We start from the raw sequence: 11,217 nt of genomic DNA on the forward strand, positions 1-11,217 counted from the left end.
GAGACATATTGGGCAACCACACAGCAACACAAACGTAGAAACATGTAGGTGTGTGTAATGCTGCTCTGATGCCTGCTGCTAATTATGTCATGTAGGAATGTTTTCAGACTGTTGTGGCTACGTTCTCTCCATTCAAGAGGAACGTTTGTTCTAGGCGTTCTAAACGGCCTGGATTGCACATCATCTCTACAACGAAAACAGGAATGACTGATTTCATTAGGCTCCACCCCCTCAACTGCACGGAGTACCACACAAGCGTCAGTCAGAAGCCTCCAAGTTCAGTACCAGAATGACATCCACGTTGGTATTGATGTCTGGAATGACCGATTGATCTTTGCTGCTCAGTAGCTTTAAAACGAGTGACCCCACTATAATATTGCTGGGGGGGGGGGGCGACAGGGAAAGATGAGTGCTTTATTTAAAAGGATGGGCTTAAAGCGATGTCCATTAAATGCTGCTTGGTCCTATTCCAAGCAAAAAACAAAACGCCTATTTTTTTCCTCTTCAACATCTCACATATATACAGGAAAAAAGCCAATGTGGATTCTGCTTTGTGCCTCTGGCTTAAAAAGACACGTCCTTACTATGCTAGATTTCATGAAATACCAACCAAAACACTTTTTGGATTATTTTTTTTCATTAAATGCAAACGCATTTTAAAGCCAAAAAAAACAGACCCTTTCAGTATACATGAAAATAAGTCAGTCTATTGTCAATGTAGCCACTCCAAAGCTCACAACTAATTTTGTGTCCTTTCTCAGAGGTCATTATTCCCGTCTTGTACCATACACATCTGGTCATGTCTGAAGCACCACCATAACACCAGGCCACTGCCAACAAAACCATAACACCAGGCCACTGCCCGCAAAACCATAACACCAGGCCACTGCCAACAAAACCATAACACCAGGCCACTGCCAACAAAACCATAACACCAGGCCACTGCCAACAAAACCGTAACACCAGGCCACTGCCCGCGAGACCATAACACCAGGCCACTGCCCGCGAGACCATAACACCAGGCCACTGCCCGCGAGACCATAACACCAGGCCACTGCCCGCGAGACCATAACACCAGGCCACTGCCCGCAAAACCATAACACCAGGCCACTGCCAACAAAACCATAACACCAGGCCACTGCCAACAAAACCATAACACCAGGCCACTGCCAACAAAACCATAACACCAGGCCACTGCCAACAAAACCATAACACCAGGCCACTGCCCGCGAGACCATAACACCAGGCCACTGCCCGCGAGACCATAAAACCAGGCCACTGCCCGCAAGACCATAACACCAGGCCACTGCCCGCGAGACCATAACACCAGGCCACTGCCCGCGAGACCATAACACCAGGCCACTGCCAACAAAACCATAACACCAGGCCACTGCCAACAAAACCATAACACCAGGCCACTGCCAACAAAACCATAATACCAGGCCACTGCCAACAAAACCATAACACCAGGCCACTGCCCGCGACACCAGGCCACATACCCATTCATTAGAACCTACATCATCCAGTTCTACACAACCATAGACCCATCAAATATCACCACCTTGAATTCCAAATGAAATCCCAAAGACAAATACTTCACAATATTTTTATTACAAAATGTAAAAATCCAACTGTGTTCTTGAAACAACGGTCTGACAGAAGCCAACAAAGCAAAGAGTCATTCTAAAACGTGTACTGCAAATCTGTATGAGTAAGTATGAAAAGAAGAAAAAGAAAAAAGAGTCCATATATAACAACACATTCTACTGCAACAGTCACTTTCAGCTAAGGTGAATACACTGAGAACCAATCAGACACAAAATTAGAATGACATGTCAATATCCAGTGGCGTCGTGTGTGCAGACCGTGTCCATGGCACACATCTGTCCCTCCTTCGGTGGGGGTTGTGGTTGATCAATTTGGACCGAAGTAGTCCACCACTCCACTGCCTTTCATACCATCAAAGAAGAAAAAGTTCCTGTGTGGCGCATCTCTCTGGGAAAGAGCCTGTAGATGTACAAACACCGCACACACAACCCAGACACACACACACACACACACACACACACCACACAGTTTAATACCAGCTAAAAAAAACACACCCACACACCACCATCTGTTAAAGTCCAACGTGGAGCTTCAGCAGATTTCTCACACTGTGTTCGGGGCTTTACCGTGCCGTCTGGTCCACTGTGTGATCATGGTCTGCTGTGTGATCAGGGATCGCTTGACTTCACCCAATGGCATGTGGACCGGTTGCAGCCCATTTCATCAGGGAAGCAGGCAGCATGGTGCCGTGTCACTAACTTCCTGAGCAGAGCTCCACTCTGACCGGGCTCACTTCTTACCTTGGCCCCACGAAACTCCCTTCCAGGTCGTAACCCAAACGGTCCATCCAAACAGAGACTAACACTGGCGGCTAAAATCGCCCCAAAAGCACCACAGGATTGAAACATATCCCCAGATATTTCTGGTTCGGAACCAGAATCAAGTGGAGTGACAGGCTGTCAAGTGGTTCGCTTTCTACGTCCTCTACATCAGTTAATGTGGAGTGTGTGTTTGTTTACTGTGATGGACAGCAGGGTCAGTTAATGTGGTGAGTGTGTGTTTGTTTACTGTGATGGACAGCAGGGTCAGTGTTTCCCCTAAGGTTTTTCCAGCAGCAGTGTAAAAGTCAGTTGGTATTGGGTATGTACAGGACCTCCTCTTAGCAGCAAAGCCAATGTATTTCTTTGTCACAGTAAACTATTTTATAGTTTAAGATGCGAATCTCCTACAATGGGAGATCGGAACATGGGTTCTCTGAGACAAGGTGTATTTGAAGCACAATCACAAAGTCAGTGGGAGCCCAGCGCAATGGCATTAACATCAAAGAACGAGAAACAAAGTGTATTCCCACCTTGACGACCTCCTGTCCCAGCACGCCCCCCACCACGGCGCACACAGGGGCCATCTCTGAGAAGCAGTAACTAATGACGAACCAGAACAGAAACATACACATCCTTAAGCACTGACATTTGTTTGTTAAGATTACATTATTGTGTTGGTTCTGAAGTGAAAGTCCAGTTATCTTCATCTCAAATAATTGCCATCACGGGTAGATATAAAACCTCAGCTGACAATTCACTAGCTGAGCGACTCAAAATGTGAACAGTTGCCACGTGATGCACCATGGCCCGAATGTAGTTGGTCACCTGACAAAGTCGTGGGGCAGCAGCTCGCTGCTCAAAGTCATGGCCTCCAGGACGTCGTCGCGGATCTGCCTCAGGAGAGTAGAGTCCTCCGCAAAGCTTTCTGGGTTGGGGTCACGACCTTTGTCTGTACGGAACTTCAGCAGCACTGTGGGAGCAGAGGAGGAGAGGATAGAAGAGCAGGGAAAGAAAAGAGAGGAGGGGGGAGAAGACATGGGAGAAGAGAGGAGGGGAGGAGAGAAGGGGGACGGGGGGAGACAATACACTATAATGAGTGGTTATGAAGTGCTGGAAAACATAGAACACACAACATAACAACACAACAATTTCCATATACAACGAATGTGTTCCAATTACAGACTGATCATCTTGTGGAAACGGTGTGCAATCAGATCTTTATCCGTGCTTGTACCACAGACAATTGGCAATTTGAGTGTTGCGCCAACAAACACAATCTGATAATGGCAGGTCTTCGTCTGTTTGTCAAGGCAGTGATCAGACACCCATGACTCATGTCCTTTCAGTGTAGCACAACACCCATCCTGTGTAAGACTGACAGATGTGTCAATAGGAGGAGGATGTGGTTTGGACTGAACTTCATTAAAACAAATAATAAAGGGGGGATGCAGGGATGACGTTATCAGGCTGACGGTCCTCTTGCTTTGCTGTTAACACAAGTGTTAGAACTTCCTTTTTTTTCAGCTGTCCGTCAACCACATCAAGAGGCTCGGTGTGCCCACTGCTATTTCCACTAGAATGACATTTACCATGAACACACACGCCACCTTCACCAATATCGTCGCCCTCAAGAATCACCAACTGACTCTCAGGGTTATCTCAAAGTCTACTACAGACGGGCGCAACATGAAAGCAAACAAAGACACCTGTGGGAGTCGAGTGTCCTCACACTGCATCCTCGTGTTGTCATAAAAGAGCAGCGTGGAACATTCTCGATGAGATTCAAATAGGCAGGAACTGAAAACAGCAACATTTAAATGACTGTAACTAAACCAGAGGGGCAGGGAAATGGTCCTGTGCCCATTCGCCTGAGGTGTCCTCCTCTGTCCCCCCCCCCCCCCGGAGGTGTTTCAAAGAGCAGACGATCGTCTCAAGCCGTAGACACAGGCAGCGCTGTAACAAAGGAAGCACCACTTCCTCAAGTGCAGCTCAGTCGAGAGTTAACACTATGTCTAGACCTAATTATAAAAACCCAAATGCTGGCCGACACCTCAGAAAACAGAATAACAGATGATTTCCTTTCCGGCTGTTATATTAATATAGAGACCACGGGCAGGATAGGGTCGACAGCCCCAAGCGTGTGGTGGTAGGGAGCTGTTGTGCTGGTATACACATGACTGGCCATGGACAGCCTGTGATGGAAATAGAGATGTGTAAGGACTACATACGAGACCAGGTGAAGGCTAATAAAAACTCAATAGAGGGCAGCCAAATTAAAAGAACACAGTTCAATGCTACAGACACCAAAACAGGAAGGGGGGTGGTGCTCGGGTGATGTCAATGGAGAAGCAGATGCTATCACAAAGATCATCTATCCAAACTTTTAAGAGGAAGGTACCAGGCTATGGGTCAATTCAGACTCATTTGAATTTGCCACAGAACACATCAAGCACAACATGAATTGAATTTAGAACAAAGGTTGACTATAATTCTGTATACTTCAGCCAAGACACAAAACTAAGTCTAATAGCACAAATCTTGTATTTAAAGTATTATGCTACACCATACTTCAATTGATAACTTAGTAACTCAATTACCTCAAACATTAGTTTCCTTTGTAATGTGATGTTAGATTATTCCCTTCAATTGAGCTCTGTTGGAACATGCATTCTGGGAAATGTGTTCTGACTTCTAAAAACATTTAGGCAAATATTAATTATTATATAATGAATAAAATTATAAACGCAACACTTGTGTTTGCCCCCATTTATCATGAGCTGAACTAAATATTCTAAGACTTTCTCTATGTACACATAAGGCCTCTTTCTCTCAAATATTGTTCACAAATCTGTGTTGGTGAGTACTTCTCCTTTGCCGAGATAATCCATCCACCTCACAGGTGTGGCATATCAAGATGCTGATTAGACAGCAGGATTATTGCACAGGTGTGCTTTAGGCTGGCCACAATAAAAGTCCACTCTAAAATGCGCAGTTTCCCTGTATTGGGAGGGTCCGGGGGGGCCCGAAAACCAGTATCTGGTGTGACCACCATTTGCCTCACGCAGTGCAACACATCTCCTTCGCATAGAGTTGATCAGGTTGTTGATTGTGGCCTGTGGAATGTTGGTCCACTCCTCTTCAATGGCCGTGTGATGTTGCTGGATATTAGCAGGACCTGGATCACACCAATCCAGAGCATCCCAAACATGCTCAATGGGTGACATGTCTGGTGAGTATGCTGGCCATGCAAGAACTGGGATGTTTTCAGGAATTGGGCCATGGATTATCATGCTGCAAAATGAGGTAATGGTCGGTCGAGGATGAATGGCACACCCACACGACGCCATACACGTCTGCCATCTGCTCTGTACAGTGAAAACCGGGATTCATCCGTGAAGAGAACACCTCTCCAAAGTGCCAGACGCCATCAAATGTGAGCATTTGCCCACTGAAGTCTGTTACAATGACGAACTGCAGTCAAGTCGAGACCCCGATGAGGATGACGAGCATGTAGATGAGCTTCCCTGAGACGGTTTCTGACAGTTTGTGCAGAAATTCTTTGGTTCTGTAAACCAATTGTTGCAGCAGCTGTCCGGGTGGCTGGTCTCAGACGATCTTGGAGGTGAAGATGCAGGTGTGGTTACACGTGGTCTGCGGTCATGAAGCTGACACGCTCACTCAAAACCTGCGACATCTACGGCATTTTAGTTTGTGAGTGTCCTTTTATTGTGGCCAGCCCAAGGCACACCTGTGCAATAATCATGCTGTCTAATCAGCATCTTGATATGCCACACCTGTGAGGTGGATGGATTATCTCTGCAAAGGAGAAGTGCTCACTAACACAGATTTAGACAGATTTGTGAACAATATTTGAGAGAAAGAGGCCTTTTGCGTACATAGAGAAAGTCTTAGATCTTTGAGTTCAGCTCATGATAAATGGAGGCAAAAACAAAAAAGTGTTGCGTTTATAATTTTGTTCAGTGTATTTACAACAATATGATCTTGATTTCCAGAACGTTGTTACTTAACACATTTTTCAAGTGACAACATAGTACTGATAAATAGATGATGATGTGTAAAACATTATTATTTTTTTTATTAAAGAAGAGAAGTCATTGGATTAGAAGCCTGTCAGTTACCATGCAGTAGGAAGTAGTCCACGGGCGTGCGCTTCAGACTACTCTTGGCCTTCTCACTGGTCCAATCCACTTCCAGAGCATCTTTCAAGCAGCAGAAGCTGGCCGTCTGCTCAACGTAGGCATGGAGAGAGGGTCGAAGGACAAAGAGTAAATGGATGAGATGGAGGATAATCATTACTCTGAAGAAACCCGCATTGCTCCACATTCACCTTCTTGATCATGGTGGTCTCGCTGGGGTCGACCTTCGGCTTCTTGGCCTCAGGCCCATCGTGTTCATTGGACTCCTCTGTTTTGGGCTTAACTGCTTTTGGCTTCTCCCTATAGCCAGAATAAAAACCATAGATAACACAGATAAACATCCCTAATAACAAAACCAAGTGAAATACATCACACACACACACACACACACTTACTCAACATAGTTGTGCTCCAGGCCAAGGTCGGAGAACATGTATCCATGGTAACCAAATACATCACCACAGAACACTTTGATGTTGTTCTGGGAACATAGCTGGTCCACTCGTATCATCAGATCCCTGGAGCAGCCTGTCAAACACACCTGAGCAGAACAAGGAGGACAGTCAGAGGGCAGCCCCATGACACCAACTACACGTTCACTCTTAACATTTTGATGACCAACAATCAACTACGGATTGAAACAAACTTCTCCCAGGCTAAGAACTGCCGTTCAACCACACAGAACCTGCACCCCTACTCAACCTTCCACAAGTCTGTTTATTCAACACGGAACATTGTTTCCTTAACACAACATGGTATTTAGTTGAAGTAGCGAAATCCATGTTTCTAGCCAGGGTGTTCTGACTGAACCGGGTGGGGAACAGACTTTGCCTTACCAAACAACTGACCACTGGGCTGGGCCCATCTTATCCTCAAGGCCAAAGCCAGCACACCCCACACTCGACTAGAGATAAGGGGTGTCTGCTACATGACTGACTGCCGTCTGTGACACGGGTGAATGGCAAACACTGGTCCCTCCCAGCACACAAGGTCCCACAACGATGGGATGTGCCAGCATCCTGTATCAGGTTCACTACATGCAGACATTCTTTTTGACAGGCTGATGGCATGATATGGGGGAGGGCAGGGCAGATTACAACAGCCTGTTCCCATTATTACGCTTCATTTACCAGGTCACTGTACAAATGCTAATGACAACACGAGCCGGCAGGAGATAAAGCCAGTTGAACCTACATATATGGCCGTCTTTAAGTGGCCATTTCTCAAAAGGCCTGTTCTCAGTTGTGACTGGGGCAACAGATGCAGGAGGACAGATGCAGGAGGACAGATGCCATAGCTGGATGTGTCGACTACCTCTGCTGGTGTAGTTAGTTCATTAGCCGGGTCTGGCAGTGGGAACTGGGAGTGCTGGCACTGACAGGCCTGGGGGGACAGGGCTTTTTAACAACCTGAACAGCCTTTCAGTCCGTCTCTCTGTCCAAAGCATTCTTTCCTTTGAAGAAGTGCAGATCGGGCACCTTTTCCCGATGGCTTCCGGCAAAGGTTTTGTGAGAGAGATCGACGTTGTTGAGAGGTGAGAAGGAGAGGGAGTGAGAAGGAGAATAGCGTATCATCTGTAGACTGGCGGCTAACAGTGGTGAATGGGTCTGGCGGAAGAGACTGGTGACACGACAGACATGCAGATAGTGAGTGGCTATGACAGAGTTGAAAACAGTACTGGACTGGCAACAGAGAGAGCATAGCAATATGCTGTGGAAAGCACACGCAGGTGTGTGTGTGTGTGTGTGTGTGTGTGTGTGTGTGTGTGTGTGTGTGTGTGTGTGTGTGTGTGTGTGTGTGTGTGTGTATATATATATATATATATATATATATATATATATATATATATATATATATATATATATATATATATATCTTTGTTCGCCTCTTTAAATTTCTCTCTAAAAAGACTAAAAATAAAACGCATGCAAACTCTCTGGGGATCAAAGCTTTAATCCGAACATATCAATCTCTCAGTCCAAAGCGCAGTCTCTAAAAGGAGCAATTGCATCCATTTGCATTCCAGCAACATATAAACAGTACCTTCACAGTTCCCAAGGTAACACACAGACAAGACATGCATGTCTGGCAGAGACTACATCACAGACTGCCCCCCCACCCACTCCCCCCCTAAACTTCCACTAGCACTCCCTCTGGGACACATCCACCTTTTCTCTGCTACCACAGACAGACTGGAAAGTGGTGCTTTGATTGAGAGAATAGCTATGAACTGGGATCAGACAGCTTGCTTTGTTTTGTCGGGAAGCAAACACTACGGAAAATCAAAATGTCTGCTTGTCAACACTGCAGAGAAGTTAGAGAAATTTATATCTCTAAGCAGGAGGCCATTCTTACCTCGTTCTAACACTTGACAATTTGCCAACTTTGCCAACTTTGTCAATTGTTAATGTATATTATTTATTTAACAGTTGGGAGAAATTACCTGAAATTAACTTAAGTTGCCTGACTGTTGTAGACAGCAATTTTCCAGTTAACAATCACTCATGTCTGAGGGAAGTCAGTGGATGTTTTTATTTATTTTTGATAATCCAAACTCTAATTGACATCGATCACGTTACGATGTGTAAACAGGTATATCCAATGGTAACATTTGCTATCACTAATAAAAGATATGTAAAAAATTAAAATACACAAAATAATACATGATATAAAAATCTGCAAAACAGATGCTATACTGGTTCATGATCCACTACCATGAGCAAAGTGTAGTGCAGGTATGGTTTGAATGCACCACCTAGTGGCCATTTAGCGTAACAGAAGATCAAGAACAAAAGTAATCTTGACATTAACCCTGCCTGGCATATAAGCGGGCGGAAATGTTTGAGGTGTAGGGTTATTGAAGTTGGACATGGACGCTTTATCATTGGAAGTGATTTTGAAGGAAGTGGGACAGTTTGGTAAAAGATAGTACGGCACTTTTACGTACTCTTAGTGGTACATGATTAGGAGGGTTTAGTTCATCTTAATGATTCTCTCTATATATTGATTTAGCGAGGGTGTAGTAAATCACTGCTTCAGTACACTGGGTGGGTGCACGTGGAAAAGCTTTGCGTCAGTCTCTCCGCTTGCCCAATCGGAGCTCAAACCAGGAGCTCTTTGACCACATTGACAACAGTCACCTACAAAAGCAGCATTACCAAAGCCCCACAAAAGTAACGCTGAGGAAGGGAAAAAATGATTAGACAGTCTCAGAATGAGTGTAGTCGCTGACTGAAACACCAGCACTCACTGACTCTCCGCGTCACACAGGATGCACAGGCAGCTCTAACGCTGACTAATCGACTGTAACAGGGCATAAAACAATAAGAAGGAAGACGGCTGCGCGCGACTTCACTTACTGCATCAAACTGAAGGAAGAACTCATCTGGTTTCTCCTCAACCCTGTCAGTGTCTGCCTTGACCGCCACCATGGGGTTGAGGTACTGGGCTCGCTCCAGAGAGGCCTGAGCTCGGTTCTGGCCCTGAGCGCTAACCGGGATTAGGAACTGGGCTCGACACGACTCCTCTGTCACCTACCAAAACAAAGTACAATTATTAGAGGCTCCAAGCGACTGTGTCATTTCTGTTTCTTAATTAATGTCATGCGATTTCCTCAGTGATGAGGTCCTGCTTTGGAAAGCACACACCATCACTCTGTGTGTATTGCAGTTTGTACCTGTTCATGGTCAAGCAAGGTTAACCCCTTCACTCCAGCCAGGATGAGATTTTTGGCCACTTCAGCCCCCAGGCCCCTGAGCCCAACCAGAAGCACACGAGACCCCCGCAGCCTGGAACAGAAGCAGATGTACAACAGCTGTATTACATTGATCCATCAATACAACAGAGGCCAGAGAGCCTTTAAGACCACAAGTGCACTTTGTGTAGAGTGAATTGTTATTATGTAACATAATTATGGAAACATTTTAAGTAAACATTAGAATGCTGCAACTGTTTCCATTTTAACACATTTGATTTATCCAAGCAATGTATCTAGCCAAAAACTTAGTGATTATGGGGTGTTGAGGACACTGCACAACTTATGGGCCAAAGCAAAAAAAGTCCACTCAGTAAACTGTATTCCATTTTCGATTTTTTTTTTTATCATGACTTGAAACCATACAGCAAGAATATTATATTCTAAGCTACTGAAAATCCTGTCAGGGACATTTAGTAGAATATTAAGTCCAAAACTAAAAAAAACTAAACTATTTTTTTTTCTTCTAGGGTCATGCCAAGTGTATGTATAATTTATGGTTTCCATTAAATTCATGTGACGTCTGTTTAGTCCTGATTAAGCATTAGGTCCGCCTACAAAGACAATGCACGAAAGCATGTTACAGTAGCTATGTTAGCTAAAAGCTACCTCTTTTGTGCATCCAGACCCCATAGTCGGATTTGCCGGTCATACTGAGCCGCCTCTTCCTCGCTAATGATGGAGTCTTCCTTCTCAATCATATCTATCATCTCAAACTGATGTATTTATCGATTTTTACAAGTAAAGGGATTTATATTTCCCTTTTTAAAAGCGGCTAAAATCCCGCTGTCGTTGATTTGAACGGACGCTGGATGATGACGTGTAGTTTCATAGAGAATAATAGAGGATGTTAGAGGCCCTAGCATTTTACACATTGAAACAGTTTTTAGCATTGAAAACATGGGTCCACTAATACGTATGGTGGGAACGTAGAGCT

The 11,217-nt window shown here is 44.9% G+C and overlaps 1 protein-coding gene across 1 annotated transcript; it reads right to left on the reverse strand.

The window, feature by feature from the left end:
* Positions 1–1,590: 1,590 nt before the first annotated feature.
* On the reverse strand, positions 1,591–11,113 carry sae1 (SUMO1 activating enzyme subunit 1). The gene is made up of 9 exons (XM_010873786.4): positions 10,890–11,113; positions 10,203–10,314; positions 9,886–10,059; positions 6,922–7,067; positions 6,718–6,826; positions 6,509–6,614; positions 3,195–3,339; positions 2,900–2,969; positions 1,591–2,007 (listed from the first exon to the last, which is right to left on the reverse strand). The coding sequence occupies exons 1-9, from the start codon at positions 10,988–10,990 to the stop codon at positions 1,915–1,917; spliced, it is 1,056 nt and encodes a 351-aa protein (XP_010872088.1). The 5' UTR covers positions 10,991–11,113; the 3' UTR covers positions 1,591–1,914.
* Positions 11,114–11,217: the final 104 nt, after the last annotated feature.

Source organism: Esox lucius, chromosome 1 (assembly GCF_011004845.1).
Source record: "Esox lucius isolate fEsoLuc1 chromosome 1, fEsoLuc1.pri, whole genome shotgun sequence".
Lineage (NCBI taxonomy): Eukaryota > Metazoa > Chordata > Actinopteri > Esociformes > Esocidae > Esox > Esox lucius.

What these genes read in the sequence shown, in the direction of transcription:
- sae1 (XM_010873786.4), bottom strand. Translation starts at nt 10,990, where the DNA reads ATGATAGATATGATTGAGAAGGAAGACTCCATCATTAGCGAGGAAGAG. An exon ending in TCTTCCTTCAGTTTGATGCA is followed by an intron (nt 7,068 to 9,885) that starts GTAAGTGAAGTC and finishes TGTTCTGCTCAG; the next exon opens with GTGTGTTTGACAGGCTGCTC. An exon ending in CTGCCCCACGACTTTGTCAG is followed by an intron (nt 2,970 to 3,194) that starts GTGACCAACTAC and finishes GTTCGTCATTAG; the next exon opens with TTACTGCTTCTCAGAGATGG.